The sequence below is a fragment of the Pelodiscus sinensis genome, chromosome 9 (assembly GCF_052426305.1).
Source record: "Pelodiscus sinensis isolate ZL-2025 chromosome 9, ASM5242630v1, whole genome shotgun sequence".
Classification (NCBI taxonomy): Eukaryota; Metazoa; Chordata; order Testudines; family Trionychidae; genus Pelodiscus; species Pelodiscus sinensis.
Window position 1 is genome coordinate 40,237,924 of NC_143060.1, and position 19,265 is coordinate 40,257,188.

General features: G+C 41.0%; 1 protein-coding gene across 4 annotated transcripts in view; it reads left to right on the top strand.

Annotated features, from left to right (window-relative positions):
- Positions 1-19,265, top strand: part of SNX7 (sorting nexin 7) — a 65,844-nt gene that overhangs the window by 34,818 nt on the left and 11,761 nt on the right. The window contains exon 8 of one of the 4 annotated variants that reach the window (XM_089780541.1): positions 8,415-10,513. The exons of the other annotated variants lie outside the window; for them this stretch is intronic. Within the exon in view, the coding sequence (XP_089636667.1) occupies positions 8,415-8,441 (27 nt within the window). The 3' untranslated portion in view covers positions 8,442-10,513. Of the gene's footprint in view, positions 1-8,414; positions 10,514-19,265 lie in introns of those variants that run through there. 4 annotated transcript variants of the gene reach the window in all.

Below are 19,265 nucleotides of genomic sequence, written 5' to 3' on the forward strand. Positions count from 1 at the left end.
CATATGAAAAGGACAAATCAAATTTCAGAACAGAAGGGAGATGGGGAGGAGGAGGTAAATGTCTGAGAGCTAATGATATTAGAGGTGATAATTGGGGAAGCTATCTTTGTAATGGGTAAGATAATTAAAGTCTTTATTCAAACTTAGGTGTAAAGTGTCAAATTTAAGCATGAATGACAGTTCAGAGGATTCTCTTTCAAGTGTAGTCTTAAAAGGCCTTTGAAGCAGGATGCAGGTAATCAAGTCGTTGAGACAATGTCCTTTCTGGTTGAAATGGCAAGAAACTGTTTTTTCTTTATGATCCTGTCTAATATCTGTTTTGTGGGCATTGATCCTTTGGCGAAGTGTCTGCGACATTTGTCCAATGTACATAGCAGATAGACACTTTCAGCTACATTTCTATCACTATTAAAATATATAAAACAGTTGTTGTGAAATAAGGCTACTACACACAATATGACTGACACAAATCCCAAAAAGCATGGAAATGAAAAGTTTATCTTCTATGGCAATGCTCCAGATGTGCCCCTTGGGTCTTGTGCTTCTAGGAAGCTCTGGTATGCCTCAGAGGCTCGCTGGGACCCTCTACACTGCCTCTTACTTTTTCTTGAGGTCAGGGTCACAGTTGACTGAGCTGTGGCAAAATCAAAGGATTGGGGTGGAACCCTTACATAAGCTTGGTCTCCCTTTACAGGAGCAGGTGTGGGAAGTGTTGGAAACCGGGCCCGCCCACTACTTCAGGTTCTGGCCCAGGGACCGTAGGTAGCAGCAACTGACAGGATTTTTCCTTTAGCCCCAAATACAACACTCCTTCATTTTCCAGTCCTCTAGTCTTTTCCCTGTGCCACTTTCCCAAACACTCCCCTAGCACCTTCTCCCTGGTACTTAAGCAAATCTTTCCTGCTTCAGCATAATACTCTTTCCTTCTCCAGTCCTCAGCTCTTCAGCAATGCTCTTCCTCCTCTCAGCCCTTCACTTTTCTCCTTTCCCCTCCCTTTCCTGAGGGGAAACCTTTTACAGTAGCCCAGGGGTGTCCAAACTTTTTTCAAAGAGGGCCAGATTTGATGAAGTGAACATGCGTGAGGGCCGACCATTTTGCCTGACATTCTTTGAACCATTAAAATTAAATGCAAATTAACTATGTTATGCAAAGTTTATTGCAAACGGCATACTTTTCATTTTGTCACATGGATGACAAATCTAAACAAGTGTTAAATCACTCTGCCTTTCATATCTGAAGGCCAGATGAAAAAAAATCCAGGAAGCTGAAATATATGTCAGGAACATTGTAAAGTACATTACATATTATCAACTTTTAAGTTAAAAAAATATGCACAGGAACATAACACCAACTATACATGTTGTGTCCAAATATATTTATAACTGATTTAGACCAACTGACATTAACTGAGATTTTACAATGTATTCATCTCAATTGAAAAAAAAACTTGCCTACACTAATGTGAAGGGTGAAACTGAGATCTGGACTGCAGCACATAGGCTAGGTCTGGTTCAAAGGCAGTGGTTTTGATGCGCAAAATGTCACGCAGGTGAGAGTCACTTAGTCTTGTCCTCACGCGGTTCTTGTTAAAGTTCATAGCAGAAAATGTCTTCTCACACATATATGTTGAGCCAAACAAGCTCAGCATTTTCTTAGCCAATGTTCGAATCTCTTGAAACCGGCTCTTATCCAGTTGGCGGTAAAAGTTCACAAGAGAGAGCTGTTGGTGACGACTGCGTAACTCGCTGTCACAATGCAGCTCAATGAGCTCGAGCTGCAGCTGATCTGGAGCATCATCGGGGTCAACAGAGAATGGAGAGGAGAAAAGGCTGATCTCCTTTTCAATAGCTGCAAAATCCTGAAAGCGCCGTTTAAACTCCCCAGCCAGAGATGCGATGTCTGCTGCATACCTGCTCGTTTGCGCACTGATATTGTCCTGTGGAAAACTGTTCATTATTTCCTGCAACGCTGAAAAATGTATGGTATTGGGCTGTGTTTGTGACAACTGCCTTATGAAAAGTTGCAGCTTTGTCCCAAAGGCTTTGAGGTGTGAATAAAGCTGGTTCACCGCTGTATCTTTCCCCTGAAGACTCGTGTTCAGTACATTCAGATGCTTTGTTATGTCAACTAGAAACCCCAAATCAGCCAGCCAGATAGGATCAGATAGTTCTCGCATTGGTTGTCCCTTTGTTTCCAAGAATTCTCCGATTTCCTTTCTGAGAGAGTAGAAACGCTGCAGTGCAGACCCCCGACTGAGCCATCTTACATCGTTGTAATATAAAACATCTTCGTATTCAGCCTGGATGTCCAGTAGAAACTGTTTAAACTGGCGGTGGCACAGGGCTTTAGAGCGAATAAAATTAATAGTCTTTAGCACCGGTTTCATAACATGATCATATTTGAGATGTTTAGCACAGAGAACTTGTTGATGAATGATACAATGGAGTTTAATAGCTTTGCCTCCTTCTTCGATCACCTTGTTACAGATTAGGGTTGATAATCCACTTCGTTCACCAACCATGGCAGGTGCCCCATCAGTAATAATCCCAGTAACTTTGTTCCAAGGCAGTTTCATGTCATCTATGGCAGAACTAACAGAAACAAATAAATCTTTTCCTCTTGTTTGGTCTGTAAGGCTCTGGAGGTCAAGTAGCTCTTCAGTCACATTCATTTCATCGTCCACCCCTCTCATAAAAATCAGCAACTGAGCTGTGTCAGATAGGTCCGTGCTTTCATCACAGGCTATTGAAAAGAAGTCAAAATCCACTCCTTTGGATGTCAACTGTCTCTTAATAGCTGATGAAATCTCTTCAATTCTCCGTGCTACAGTGTTACGAGCCAGGCAAATGTTGGCAAACTCTTGCTTCTTCTCGGGACAGATATTCTCAACCATTTTCATAACGCATTCTTTGATAAAGTCACCCTCAGCAAAAGATTTGCAATTTTTAGCAATTAACGTTGCCACCTCATAGCTCGCCCTTGTGGCATTTTCATTTGACTCACGGGCTTTTATGAAAAATTTCTGTTGTGACATTAAAACAGCTTCAAGTTGCTTCAACTTTTCACTGAAGTCGTGCCCTGTAAGCTTGTTGTATGTGCTATGTCTCGACTGGTAGTGTCTCTTGACTTTAAATTCCTTATAAACAGCCACAGTCTCTTGGCATATCAGACAAACACAGTGATTCTGTATTTCAGTGAAGAAATATTCCACTTTCCACCTGTCCTGGAAGCGGCGGCCCTCACTGTCAACTTTCCTTCTCTTATTTACAGTCGCCATTTTTTTAAATTGACCAGAAGGGGAAGGGATCATGTGAGCGCAGTGCCAGAGGTTTAATACACTGCCCAAGTAATACACTGCACTAATACACTGCCCAACAAGAATTCTCTTGCCTTTGTGGCTGTTTGTGGCGAAGTGTCTAATGATGACCTCCGGCGTGTTCGCAGCTCCACGTGCCTGAGCCCGCCAGAAAGCTGACAGTGCACAGGGCCAATCACAGATACTGAGACTGAGCAGCTGCGGAGTCCGTCCCTGATCTCAGCAGCTGTGGAGTCCGTCCCTGCACTCTCAGCCCCAAGGTAGAGGGCCTGCAGGGTCAGAGGCGGGCGGAGAGCGCAGGGCACGCTGGCCTCACGGCGGCCCGGGGGCAGGGCGAACCCGCAGCCAAGCGGGAGAGCGGGGCTGTGGACGTGCCCTACATGGCAGACTTTAGGACCGCAGCGGCCGCCATGGACGGCGGCGGCGCGGCCGGAAGCAGCAACAGTTCAGAGGAGCGCCGGGGAGCCAGGAGAGGGGGAGGAAGCGGGGGCTGTCCCCGCACTCTCAGCCCCAAAGAGGAGTGCAGGGGCAGGGTCTGGGACCGCGGCGGCGGCCCGAAGCGGCGCGCTGCGCGCGCCAGTTAAAAAAAGCACCGGGGAGCCGGGAGAAGCGGGGGGCCGTATTAAATCCGACCGCGGGCCGGACTTTGGACATGCCTGCAGTAGCCCATCCAGCCTTAGTTGATTGCAGGTGTCTGATTAGCATTCTGCTTCAGGAAAGCTCTTAGTTAGCCTCAGGTGCCTGCCTTCTTTGATTAGGTGGCAGCAGACTTTAGCAGTTTATTCAGGAAGCAGAACACCATTCCCCCAGCTCCCAGATTGTCTGCTTTCCATCCAACCATTGTATCCAGCTACCCTAGGACTTTCACACTTCACAGTCCATCAACCTTCTTCTTCTCCTCCCAGAGGTACCCCACCTTAGCATTATCACAGCTACTGTAAACCACTTCACAACCTTAATTCAGTTCTGGAGAGAGAGAAAATGCCAGCCTTTCTTTACCTTCATTACTTCATCACAAAAGTACACCAGGGCTGTGTCTACATTGGCACCCTTTTCCGTAAAAGGGATGCTAATGAGACACTTCGGAATTGCAAATGCCGTGGGGGATTTAAATATCCCCCATGGCATTTGCATGAACATGGCTGCCGCTTTTTTCCGGCTCGGGGTTTTGCCAGAGAAAAGCGCCAGTCTAGACGGGATCTTGCGGAAAATAAACCCTTTTCCGGAAGATCCCTTATTCCTACTTTCAAGTAGGAATAAGGGATCTTCCGGAAAAGGGTTTATTTTCCGCAAGATTCTATGTAGACTGGCGCTTTTCTCCGGCAAAACCCCGAGCCGGAAAAAAGCAGCAGCCATGTTCATGCAAATGCCGTGGGGGATATTTAAATCCCCCGTGGCATTTGCAATTCCGAAGTGTCTCATTAGCATCCCTTTTACGGAAAAGGGTGCCAATGTAGACACAGCCCAGATGTTTACAACTAATGGTGTTTGAAAGTCAGTAATCTTGTAAGGAGTTGTGTACATGAAGAGCAAGATGAAGGAGGCAGAGTTAAGGATGTGTTATATGAGCTGCAGTGTATAGTGGTTGCAGTAGCATTAAAGTATGTGCATGTGCTGGAGGAATAGAAGATAAATAATGTTTGGTATCAAGTATCAGAGGGGTAGCCGTGTTAGTCTGAATCTGCAAAAGCGGCGAGGAGTCCTGTGGCACCTTATAGACTAACTGAAGTGTTGGAGCATAAGCTTTCGTGGGCTTGATTGTGTCAAACTTGAAGATGAACTGTAGCTCAGCAGTTTGTCTTTGAAGTCACAGCCAACCAGCCAACCTGAAGCATATTCTCACCAGCAACTACACACCGCACCATAATAACTCTAACTCAGGAACGAATCCATGCAACAAACCTCGGTGCCAACTCTGTCCACATATATACACCAGCAACACCATCACAGGACCTAACCAGATCAGCCATACTGTCACTGGTTCATTCTCTTGCACATCTACTAACGTAATATATGCCATCATGTGCCAACAATGCCCCACTACTATATACATCGGCCAAACTGGACAGTCCCTACGTAAAAGAATCAATGAACACAAATCAGATATTAGGAATGGCAACATACAAAAACCTGTAGGGGAACACTTCAGTCTCCCTGGACACACAATTGCAGATCTAAAGGTAGCCATCCTGCAGCAAAAAAACTTCAGGACCAAACTTCAAAGAGAAACTGGTGAGCTACAGTTCATCTTCAAGTTTGACACAATCAGCTCAGGATTAAACAAAGACTGTGAATGGTTCGCTAACTACAAAAGCAGCTTCTCCTCTCTTGGAATTCACACCTCCAGATCAGCTACTAGAAGTGGGCCTCATCCTCCCTGATTGGATCCACCTCGTTATCTCCAGCCTGATTCTGGCCTGCATATTTATACCTGCCTCTGGAAATTTCCACTACATGCATCTGACGAAGTGGGTCTTTGCCCACGAAAGCTTATGCTCCAACACTTCAGTTAGTCTATAAGGTGCCACAGGACTCCTCGACGCGATGTTTGGTAGTTTAACTTCTTTTAGATTTGTGTTGAGATGGGAAGGTGTCTAGCAATACTAACTCCTTCACGGCAAATTGTTGGGCTTTTGGAATTTTGGGGGGAGCTGGTACCGGATCATCCATTCCCCATGTGATACACTGCAGAAGAGTTGAGCTTCTGGACAGAGGCTTTGTTGGAGGGCTAGTATCTACCCTATGTGGTGCCCTCAGAAGGGCATGAGTCAATGTGGAAATGTGAAATCACTTGAAAGCTAGGAAATGCCAGTTTTATAGCTGTCAGAGTAACTTAAATTCTGCCCCAGGGTATGAATGTATTATGATAGTGTTCACTTGTATTATTTTTCTTACGGGACCCCTGCCTCAATCAGTGCAGGATGGACCTGCATGGACGTGCAAAGGAGCAAAATTAAGGTTGCGCTAGAAACTGTAATACTGGCGTCTATAATCTTTTTGAGTGTTTGATTTTTTGCAACCTAAATAATGTTTTCATGTAGTTTCTTTGCATGAAATATTGTACTATAAACAGTACATAAAAATACTAAAAAGTAACAGGATTTGTGTCTACACAGCAAAAATTTGTCACACATGACTTTCTGTTAGAAGTCTCATAACCTTCTTCATGCAAGGATGAGCTAAGAGAAGTCTCATGTTCAAACTGTTCTGACATTTGAAATGTGTATCTTTTTATTCCCCATTTGATTTCTTCACAGTGAACTAAACACAATGAAATATTATCTGGTGTCATTTGATACTCGTATCACATTTTCGAATGATGTACATATGTTTTATTATGTAATTTGTAACTGAACTCTAGTCTCTTCAGAGGCTTTTGAGACAGTACATACATTTGGTTTGCATGAAGAAAGAATTATTTTTCTAATATCTTTTCTGTCTTCTCACTTTGCTGCCAGTGTGTCTATTCATCTATCTTTGACCTGCTCTGTATTTCCTTTCTCTTATCTTCCCAACTTTGTTTACATAGCAAGTTTATATATCATTAAAAATTTAGAGGAATGCTAACAAAAAAGTCTACAATGACTAGACTGTTACATGATCCTTTGTAGATCTGAATGTACTAGGGAAGTTAAAATGGATAATCAGTTAAACGCTAATGATTAACTGGTTAATATATGGCTTGTCATCCAGTCCGCTGCAACTGTAGGGTCCACCCATGGCCATGAGGTCCTGCCGCTGGTCCTGTCATGGATGCAGGGTCCTGCAGGCCTTTCCATGGCCAGGGCTGCTTCAGCCCAGTGCAGCTAACCACAGCTGAGTTTGCAAAAGGGAAGAGTGAGTGAAGAACTATATTCCAAAGTGAAAAATGAAGGATAACTATTTTTTTTCAACCCTGTTGTAGGAGCTTAGGTAATTTAGCTGTCTTGCAAATAAATTCCCTTATGTACTTCTTTTAAAAAAAAGTTTAATTAAAATTGTATTTCAGAACAAATGCATCCATTTTCAACCACATGAATGCCAAGTGTTATGTTGACAATGTTAATGCTTATTCAAAGGATCACAAGCCAGTTGCTACCTTGCTCTAACAGTCAGGAGGAACAGATATTTAAAATGTGATGGACAGCTATGCAAAATCCTAAAATAGAATATTAAAATACTCAGTGAATAACTAAATCTCGTTAGAAACTGGTTTCTCACTTAGTGTCACAAATATCAAAAGTGTTATGTTTAAATGCTTGTTGTATTTTCTGTGTAAGAACAACTCCCTGTTTATCAATGATATCAATGATAAACTCCCTGTTTATCCATGCATAAATTCATGCCTTCGTGGCTAACCAGACATGCAGTTTTTTCTTTCAAGATTATATTTTTCTTAAGACCTGATTGTGTTCTAATACACTCAAATGGTATTTGTAGCCCCACAAACCCAGTTTTATTAAATTTATGAGCATTAGAGTTATTAATAAATTAAAATGAAAGATTTTCCTTATCAAAAAATTGATTATACTGGGGTAATTTTTTTGTAATTAAAATGTTGCATCATAGCAGTAATCATTTCCTAGTCTGCTTAAAATAAATCTTTCAAGATTATCCTGTTTACAGCCTATTCTTTTTCTTGGTTTCTTTTTCCTAATTTTAATTCAGATAAATGCCTCAAGAGCAGTGTGGTAATCAGTGTTTAGGCCTCAGATTCTTCCTTTGAATCCTCTTATTTCTCACATTTCGGAAAACCCTGTTGCTGAGATCATTATTTCTACTTTGCAATTTCTATTTTGCAATTTCAGACAGATGTCTGTCAGGTCTAATCTGATTTTGAGGTTATCTGAGTGGCAATTGTATTTTCAAGAACTTAGTTAGAACTTAGAACCTTTTTCTCGTGTAAAGGTAGTCATAGCTACAAAAAATGGTGCACTATTGCTTTGTTGACCCTGCAGCCAAACTAAAATAATAGCTGGAACATACTATAAGCAGAGGTGTTAATACAACATTATTGTTGATTTTCCATGCAGAAATAAATCAGTATTATGAATCTTGAAACAGTCACAACGAGGTTCTTTTTAAAACTTACATTACAACCTGTGCTATTTAATTTAGGTTATATACAATGGAATTTCAGAGTAGGAACTGACCAATCCAGCACACTCCTCAGTTGAAACCAGAAGCACACAGTCAGGCGGCAGGAAAAAAAATGCAAGTACATGTTGAACTTCTGTGGACTGGCACCTTCGAGACCTCATTGTTCCTGGATGAGGGATTTTGCTGGACATGGCAAGGTTATTTCTGGCCCCCCTGTTGCTGGCCCCCTCTCTGTCCTCCTGCCCCACTGGCTCCCATGGATATCCGAGCTGGGTCATGCACCAGATTTCCTGCCCCTCACAGCCTAGCTGAGCCATGCGCCATGTTTCCTGGCTCCCCTTCCTCCCCCCAGCAGCACAGCAGCTTCCCAGCTCACAGCACGCCTGGCTCCTGCACCTCTCCCTCCCTGCATCGTGCTGGCCTCCTGCTCCCCCACCTCCACCATCCACAGTGGGCCAGACTCCCAGTCCCCCACCCCCTGCAGTGTGCCGTGACTCTCTGATCCTAGAACATCCATGGTCCACCAAGCCAGTGTGTCCCAGTTTATAGAGGTGCAACCTATAGAGTTCTGTGTTAAATGTAAATGATATTTAAAAAGCTGCATTTTTTTCTTCTGCATAGTAAAGTTTCAAAGCTATATTAAGTGAATTTTCAGCTGTAAACTTTTTAAAAACCAACTATAAAGTTTTGTTCAGAGTTATGGACATTTCAGCGCTACAACCACCGTTCCCGAGGTGTTCGTAACTCTAAGGTTCTACTGTAATATTCATGCAACTTCTCTAAATAATGACTACTGAGCGAATCACTACTTCGTATTTTTTATTAAGTCCATATATATGTTCTGTGCCCAACTATTCTGTAATAAAGAAGTATAGTATTAAAACTAATAAGATGTGGGCTAACCTTCAGTAACCTTCAACCAGTTTTGCTTCTAATCACATCCCTTTTCTCCCATCCTTTTCTATTTAAAGTGAATCTTTTTGTGTTAGAGATCGAAGTTTATTTATCCATTGAAAACTGATCACATTTCAGAGTGTACATAAATGTTGGGGTTTTTTCAGTTTCCTTTCACAGAAAAAGGGCTTGATTTTTGTTCTCAGTGAAGTTAACTGTAATATTCCCATTGACTTCAGTAGTGAAATATGGGTATATCTACATTGCAATAAAACATCAGCTTTGGCCTGTTTTAACTGACTCAGGCTTATGGGCATTGGGCTGTAACATTATGGGGTGGGCATTTGTACTTGGGCTGGACTCTTTTAAACAAAACAAACATTAACCATTCACTGTGTCTTAGGAAGTGTATTTCAATGAAATCTAAGGTAATGACAAGTTTGAAGTTTTAAAATTAAACTGATTTAGCATACTTGAGGCATAACACTTTTTTGAACTGTTCTTTTTGTAAAATATATATGGAACATTTTTCATACTGAGATGACTTCTACCCTTTTTAAAAAGATGTTGAAGATTTTAACAACAGTAAAGGGGGAGTTGTGGTTAAAAAGGGCAGAAAACAAGCTAGTGACTGAGAAGGCAGTTTACTTCGATTTTCAAAATATTCCTCGAGCTTGGCTCTAATTTCTATGGTTTTTTAATATTTATTTTTAAGTAGATCATATGTAGTTTTCGATTATCTCAAATCAGATGTCAGATTCAACTTGTTACTGCAAGAACATAAGAACGGCCATACTGGGTCAGACCAAAGGTCCATCTAGCCCAGTATCCTGTCTACCGACAGTGGCCAGCACCAGCTGCCCCAGAGAGGGTGGACCGAAGACAATGATCAAGCGATTTGTCTCCTGCCATCCCTCTCCAGCCTCTGACAAACAGAGGCCAAGGACACCATTTTATCCCCTGGCTAAAAGCCTTTTATGGACCTAACCTCCATGAATTTATCCAGCTTCTCTTTAAACTCTATTATAGTCCTAACTTTCACAGCCTCCTCTGGCAAGGAGTTCCACAGGTTGACTACGCTGTGTGAAGAAGAACTTTCTTTTATTAGTTTTAAACCTGCTACCCATGAATTTCATTTGGTGTCCTCTAGTTCTTCTGTTATGGGAACTAATAAATAACTAATAAATAACTAATAAATAGACTTTTCTTTATCAGCCCTCTCCACACCACTCATGATTTTATAGACCTCTATCATATCCCCCCTCAGTCGCCTCTTTTCTAAACTGAAAAGTCCCAGTCGCTTTAACCTCTCCTCATATGGGACCCGTTCCAAACCCCTAATCATTTTAGTTGCCCTTTTCTGAACCCTTTCCAAGGCCAAAATATCTTTTTTGAGGTGAGGAGACCACATCTGTACACAGTATTCAAGATGTGGGCGTACCATAGTTTTATACAGGGATAGTAAGATATTCTGAGTCTTATTTTCAATCCCTTTCCTAATAATTCCTAGCATCCTATTTGCCTTTTTGACCTCCGCTGCACTCTGTGTGGAAGTTTTCAGATAACTGTCCACGATAACTCCAAGATCTCTTTCCTGAATTATCGTAGCCAAATTAGCCCCATCATACTGTACGTATAGTTGGGGTTATCTTTCCCGATGTGCATTACTTTACACTTATCCACATTAAATTTCATTTGCCATTTTGTTGCCCAATCACTCAGTTTGGTAAGATCTTCTTGGAGTCCCTCACAGTCTGCTTCTGTCTTGACTTGCAAGTTAATGGTCAAAAATTCTGCTGAGAATGAGTGGCGTGATTTCTAATCCACTTTGAAAAGCATGTCTGCCATAGGTGTCGAAGCACATACTGGCATTAGTGCTTATAAAAGGCTGATGCAAAATCTTTATATGGGTTGCTAAATTGTTCTTTGTAACTGAATGGTTTAAGAAATAGAAGGTTATATTGGATACAAAATACTTTGAGGTTACTGCTGAGGTGCTTTTATTTCATTCAAATAGGTTTGAGTCACAAAGTGAACTTTATGACATTAAAGATTTTTTGTATGAGTAACAAGTTCATTGTATTTAACCTTATGTCTTTGCATACCATATAATCTTTGTGGGATTTGAAATATAGATGAAGAAAACCAAAAGCGTAGAATATTGCTGCCCTTGCTGTGTTTTCATATAAGAAAGAACTAAATGTGGCTTAAGTGTGGGATTTCATGCAAGGTTTATTTCTGTTAGGGATAACTATTAAAAATCTGAAAAATAAATCGGAAATGCCAAAATTGAAGTTATAAATTTTATTGGAACAAATAAAATTGTTCCAATAAAACTGGCTCTTGTTGCCAGTTTTCTGTGGTTTGCAGCCTGCTTGTGGACTGATGCCAACTAGACACGGCCTCAAATCTAAAGAGGCTTGACTGAGTCAAATCAGATGACTCCATCTAGTGATATTGCAAAGACAGCTGAGAAAGTGCATCAGATGTTTTTGTCAGTTCCACTGAAATAATCTTAACTTCTTAATTTGTTATAGAATGGTATGCTAATTGATTTTATTGTGTTTATGTAAATATCCTTGAAGTACTGCAAATATTATATTTGTTATATTTTTAATTAGTGTGTAAATGTTCTGCATTCCTAAGGCCCAATTTTTATGCATTTATATTTCATTTAGTAAATAGAATAAAAATCTCTTAATCTATCTAAACATGTTAAATCTTTAGTCTTTAATCTCTAATCTTTGCTAAACATATTAAACTTCCTTAAATGATACATTTGAAAGCTCAGAATGCATGTAAACCTTAAGGTACTTAATTAAAAGACAATTATTGTGGTGGGCATTTCCGTTCACTCTGTGTTCTTAAGCTTACAATCCAGAGTTACAATAGAATATTTTGCTACTAGGCCTCACAGAGTTTATATGGTCAACTTTTTATATCTTTCAACAGTAGCTATTTGGATTTTATTATCAGTTTCTTTTCTTTAATGTATGACATTCAGATTCTTGCTCTCTTTTATTTATTGATTGATTAGTTATGTAGTATCTTCCTGATCGTTTGTAAGGGCTTATCTAGACTATGCTAAAGTGTCAAAAGAGGATATGCAAATTCAGCGGGAATTTGCATATATTCTTCCGATCCCACTTTCGAAAACAGAGCAGAAAAAATGAGGTTTATGTGGCTTTTCAAAAAAGGAGGGGTTGCCAAAAAACCGCATCTACACTACTTTCACTTTCAAAAGCTCTGCTTTCGAAAGTGAGATCAGAAGAAAAATTTGCATATCCTCTTTCGACACTTTAGTGTAGCCCTAATTGTTTTAGACCAGGTTTGTCTTGATTCCCTTCTTTTTGCTTCAGCATCTGATAGAGCACCTTCAAAATATATTTTAAACCAGAAACAAATTTATTTATGAATGAATGAATTGTTGGGAATAAGTTCTGGGCACTCTGGATGCGGTGAAAACAAGTCAGAGGATTTATTACACACAGCACTGGTGGAGTGTCAACCAGGGGGTAAGCTGGAGCACACTGGTTAGGCAAAACATTACAATACTCTATATAGGGGAGGCCTGTGGTCGGAAAGGAAGCAATTCAATAGGTTCTAGCATCAAGATGAAATAAGCACGTAAGGCAATAAACTACGAAGGTTACACAGCATCTCCGCCCATTGCCAATTAAACATCTTATCAATAATACAAGCTAAGTAAGCCAACATAAACAAACAGACAATTCAATGGCAACTTTTGTCTGTATAAGTTATGATGCATCTACGGGAGGATGATGCCGCCTCGAGCTGGCGTGATCCTTGGGTCCTGGTCCCATTGTCTAGGATTAAAGGAAAAAAATAAGAACATATCAGACTCACTAACATTAACAAGGTTGCTTTGGTACCAAACAGTCTTATCTGGTGAGGCCCCTTGGAATGTGGTTGCCAGGGTGACCAGGATCATGTGCTGTGGTGTTCAGTTCACAGGACTGTCGCAAATTTTAGGATTGAGTAGGGGTTCTTAGCTAAATACCATGGACTGCCTAAGTTTACCCTACATGAATCATAGTCCAGTCTCTTGCTATGCTTTTGTCAATTGAATTATTCCTTCTTCACAAGGTAGATTTTAATGTCACGTTACCAAACACGATATGGTATATTGAAATCAAAGTTTCAAAAGGTAGAAAAAAGCTATTTCTCTAGTAGAGTTCCTTATATGTCAGTTCATAACTAATGAATGGTGGGTTGTGGAGAACACAGCAGCTGATCACCTATTCCAGTTTTTGTTACTTAGTAGAGAACTCTGCACGCTTATTTTTGAGGTGTGAAATAGGGAAGGGAAGAATCAGAGATCCTTTAGACCTCTTCAAATTTTTGCTGTATTTTGAAATATTTTAAACATTCTAAAAGTATTTTAAAAGTATTATTTTTCTGTTTTTCCACTATAGATTCAGGTTTCACAATAAGATCTTTTGAAGCTTCATTCTAAACATAGTTTTACAAAAAATTGTCTTCAGCCCAATAGCTGTGACAAAGGCACGAACATGCCTCCACCATATTCAAGGTCACTGAGGTAATTAATTAGGACCATTTAAATGCTAATGTCAACAACACACAATATTGGGGGTGGCGTCCTTTTTTTTTCTTAAAGAAATTAAGGAAAATAGTAAGTAAAAACATGACAGCAACATTAATGACACAGTTCAAATTAAGTGGGTTGTACCCACGAAAGCTCATGATACCATCTCCATGGTTTGTTAGTCTTTAAGGTGCTACTAGTCTATTTGTAATTTTTTTAAGTCTTTCACCCATTTTCACCCATGACTTGTGAAAGCTAAGGTTTTTACAATGTTACCTAAATTGCATGACATGTGTGACTTAGTTTGTTGCCATGTAGTTACATATATGAACTTCAATATAATGAATCATATGCTTTCAAAATAAAGAGAAGAAAATTGTTTCATATGTGCAGTGTGCCTGTGCCTGCTGTAGGAACTTTTGTACTAAGCATTTGGGTTTGTTTAGCTTTTTGTAATTGTGCAGTCTTTGCATTTGCTTTAAAGTCAAATTAATGTTAGTGTTTTTAATTTGATCAATTATGAGTGGCGTTTCAGTTTATACTCCCACATCTTTCTAAAATAGGCTGGACCTCTATAATCTAGACTTACCTCATCTGGCAACATCTGTGGTCCAGGATCCATGGGTGGTCCAGGGATGACACACTTGTGGGGAAAAGCTGGGGTGTCCATGCTCATCAACTTCTCCTCTGTCCTCCCAAAGCTTCCAGAGGACTGCAAATAGCTCATTTGTGATGCTCAATCTAGGGAGCAAGGCGGAAGTGTGGGGATAGATGGGAAGAGACAGGTTGGCTGTGAAACCTGGTGGCAGCACAGCCAGGGGCCAGGAGGTCGGACGGCCCAAGAGTTGCAAGGCTCCACTATCGGTCATGGGGCTGCACTGCAGCCAGAGACTGTGAGGGCTCCAAAGCCACCCTGCCTCTTATCCCAAATACCCTCTCCCCTCATCTCCACTCCATCAATGCTGGCCCCTCTCGCATTGTTGGAGCAGAGCCCTGCAGCTAGCAGCAGCAGAGGGGCTGGCATTGACCTCCCTCATCTGGCAAATACTCTAGTTTGAGACCAGTCAGATCTCAGTGATGCCAGTGCAGGGAGGTTCAACTTGTATTGCAGTATGGCAGATGCTATACTCTCCTCTTTCACCGCCTGCCTACTCCCAGAAATCTCTTGTAGCAGTCAGTGGGTGCGGGGGGAAAGTGACATAGCTATTCATCATGACTGTTATTTAAACCCTGATTTTTTTGGATGATTTATGGGTGTGTTTAAGCAATTTGCTGAGTCTCATTGATTTTTCATGAGAGTAGGTACGTGTGTAAGTGTTTTCAGGTCAGGTAGGTCCTTGAGTACATGAGTAGCTCTGTTAGGTTTCCTCCATCAGCGCACAAATATTTGTAGGCTTGGGGTCTTAAATGCATATTTAGAGAACTCCTGAAATGCCTGTTCTTTTCCATTTTTTTTGAGTGAACGTAATTTTTACATGTTTTAATTCAACTTTCCAGAAAACCATTTTTAGTCTTTTATAATTAAATGTAGTTGTGGTGAGTCACTTGTTTTTGTGTTCCATAATTCTTTAGTTCTTTAATTTGTTGTATAATCTCTTTATTTGCTTCAGTTTATTATTGTGGTTTTGATTCAGTTACACATAATTTAAAGGGCTTGACTAATTCAAACTGAACTCTAAAAATTTTAACCTTTCATTCTTTAATGTTTGATTTTCTAGTAAAATTCTTTTGTTCTAAAGTATTTCAGTTAGTTACGTTGAAATGAAAAGTCATTTGTTTGTTCAAAATTCATGCATATATTTTAAGGGAAGTGCTGCTTTTTTTGTTTTGTTTTGTTTTAAAGTAGCTGTAAAGCATAAGAATCACTACTGGAATTTATTTTAAAAAGGTAATTTAGTAATTGCGGAAAAGTGCTAATCACAGAGTGATCACAGCATTCAGCCCTCCCCAACATATACTTAACAGCAGTTTAGTTTGGACCAGAATTGTCTTAGTTTTTGGCTTCTTTCCCAGATACCTGTAAATAACAAATGGACCTGGGAAACTTTTTGTTTGTGCTCTTCTCCCCTCGGGCCACTAGTAGACACGATTTCAGATGGTTCTGAACAACTGGAAGTTTGCCTTTCTAGCCTGCAGGTATCTCTGCAAGGTTCCACTGGCAAATAGGTAGTTACCAGCTACAACAGATCAAGTTCCATCCTTCACTAAGAGGTGGAACTGAGGCACTAGATGTGGCAGTAGGTATAGAAAAATAAGAAACCTGGGGGGGTTGGGAGTGGAAACAACATTGAGCAGAGGGAACAAGGAACCCTACAGGAACAACATTATATGTATATGTCTCATAAAGCTTTCTTTGGCATCCTATTCTCAGTTGCACAACATGTGCCTTTGTTGGTGTTTTCATCATGTGATTGAAAAAAAAGCATTGATGCATATTGCATTGCAATAAAATGTAAAACTCATTGGGCGTTGTGTTCTGGTAGGAGAACAGAGCTTTAGGAGCATTCTGAAAAATGTTAAGATTTTAGGCTCTGGAATCTTAAAGGCATGCATTATTTTAAAAAAAATCTCTAATTCACAAGATAGGGAGTGTAACCCCAATGAGGTCTTGGAGTCCTACAGAATCCCAGATTATTTATAGAATTTACAGATGTTGCAGGAGTTTCCAACTGCCAGTCCATGGACCTGTGCCGGGCTGCAAACCACTGGCTGTCGGGCCACAGCAGCTCTGGGAGCCGGGGCTACACCACCAAGCGCCTCCCTTCCCTCTGCAGCTATTGGGAGAGGTGTGTCCTGCCAACCAGTACCGGGCAGAGGCAGGGTCTCCTCCTGGACATGGAAGAATGGTTCACTGCATGGTGGGAGGGCTGCACATTCAACTGCTACCCGGGCAGCAGCGTTCAGCTGGCAGCTGGGAGGCAGCGCAGGGCCAGTGAAGGGGGCAGGGCAGGCACTAGAGGCTCCAGGGGTGGGTCTAGTTCTGGGGGTGAGAGGCTCTGGGGGCAAAGCTAATACTGGGAGGGTTTGGGAGCGGGGCTAGTACGGGGGAGTTCTAAGGGGTGGGGGTCTCTAAGGCAGGGGGCTGACACTGGGAGGCACTGGAGCATCTGGGGTGGGGAGCTAGCACTGGGGGATTCTGGAAGCTAGGCTAGTAGTGGGGGGACTATGGAGGCAGGGTTGGCACTGGGAGGATCTAGGGATGGGGCTAATATTGGGGACTGGGGGCTGGCACTGGAAGATAGCTTTTTGGTTCTACTGTGCATGTCGGGATTTGAACTGGTAACGCAGAAGTGATGTTTCATAACTCCGTGACATTCCTTTTATTATCTTTGTGCTGTATATTTTACTTCAATACCAGGGAGGAAGGGTTCAATTTTAGGATACAACATAAACCATTTTCTCTTATTCATGTGCTACCCTTCAAGTCAAATAGAAGTTAATGCAACTCGCAAATGAAATAAACGAATTTTGTTGAGAGACCCTCAGTCAGAAGAAAGCTGTATTATGTGTTTATAATTGGGTTAGCTGAGTGTGCATAATGTATTCTTCAGTGTGTTGCGGGGTTTACTGTGGGAACTTTGTAGTTCAAACAGTTTGTTGGAAGTAACCAATGCTTTGTACAGTAAAGTAATTTTCTCCCTGACCATAGTCAAGGAATATGCGTTTTTAGTGGATAATGCAATGTCTGTTCATTTGCTGTGATCGCTCTGTAAGAGACTTAAACTATCAAACTCTTTGCTTCAGTAACACTGGCATATCAAAATGTGTGTAGCTAAGTTTTACTGTGGGGATAAATTATAAGAGCAAGAGAGCATCCTGTAGATTAGTAGCATAGTATGTGCATGTTACCATTTAGAGACCAGGCCTTTATTACCTGATTTCTGCTGTCGTGGCTAGCTTGTTTGTGTTTCCTGGAGTTGTCTACTGAATTAATGGTGGTTCTTGGTTTGTTTTCTGTTGTAAAAAAACCTTCTGAGGTTAGTTATTCCAAATGATAGAATGGAACATACTGCATTAAGGTCTCAATTCTGGCCTTGACACACACTTGCAGCTCTTACTCTTCCAAGGACTTCACTGGATGATGTGTGTGCTGCATATCTAGAGTAAAAATATAGCTCTAAAAGTATGTCCTCACTGAAAGAAGAAGAAAAAAAGGTGTGTGTTCTCAACCTGGTGCTTAGCGGGTTTGGGATAAAATAGCAGTGAAGATATGGCAACTCTGCTTTTAACTTGAGTTAGCAGCTCAACAGAGTTGGCGAGTGCAGTTTCCCCCCATGCCTAGTGTCTGTAGGGATGTAGTATATGGGCGCCTTGGCTGAAACTTTTTAGCAGTGGATTTGTCTCTCCTGCACCTTGTGCTGCAGGAAAATAGTATCTCAGGCCCCTTGGCCACAGAAGAAACATCATGTAGTGTGTGATTGCAGCCCCATTCATTCACTGCATGGTGTCATCTGCCATCCCTGGTCCATGGCCATTCCATAATGGAGTGGCCTCACAGCACCCTATTTACCCCTTACCACCCTTGATTGTAAAGACTAAAGATTTACTGGTTCAAACCCTCAACCCCAGTGCAGCTTCAGTGGAACCAGGATGTATCGGAACAATGTATTACAAACATCCTTTCTCTTGTGGCATTTAGTTGGTCCTTCCACAAACAAAATCCCAGCTGAGGTCAGTGGGACAGTGAGTTTGGACCAGTCTCTCCTATCAAGCCTAGCACTGGCGGTGAAGCCACAACTCACAAAGCCTGCTTTGTGGCTTTATGTTCTGAGATCATTACATACAGTTTCTGCTGTCATTAAACAATCGCTGTCAGATATCTCCTCCTTTAATTATGAAAATTCAGATGGATTAAAATAGAAAAATGCTTAAAATTCATAATTTCAGACAACCAAGAAAACTAAAAAAGGTAAAATGAAAACCCCTTTAAAAAAAACAGGTATCTGTTGAAATTAGAAACAAATAAAAAAAATTGAATGTATTCTGCCCAGCCTACTTATGAAATAGAAAATAGGGGTTCTCGTAACCCAACCCCTAATTTAACATGCTTGTTATTTTGGAAAAAAAAAGGGGGGGGGGGGTTGGCCTCTTCCCTACATTTTAATTCCTAAGTGCTGTAGTGTTTTTGAAAGACACAATTAGGTCATACCTGATATGGCCAAAAGGGTAATTTTGTGTCCTTTAGCTTTACCACATATTGAAGTTTTGGAAGTGAGGCTAATAACTGACTATGGTCTTGCATTTCTCATAAATGAAACCTGGATGTTCAGTGCTATCGAATTAAAATGTATGTGTTTACTGTTGGCTAGGTATTAAGTGAGTCATGAATCAAGATGATCCTGGGGAGGAGGATACAATCTCTAGCATGGGAGACTGGAGCTAATTAAGTATGTTTATCTCAAGTATAA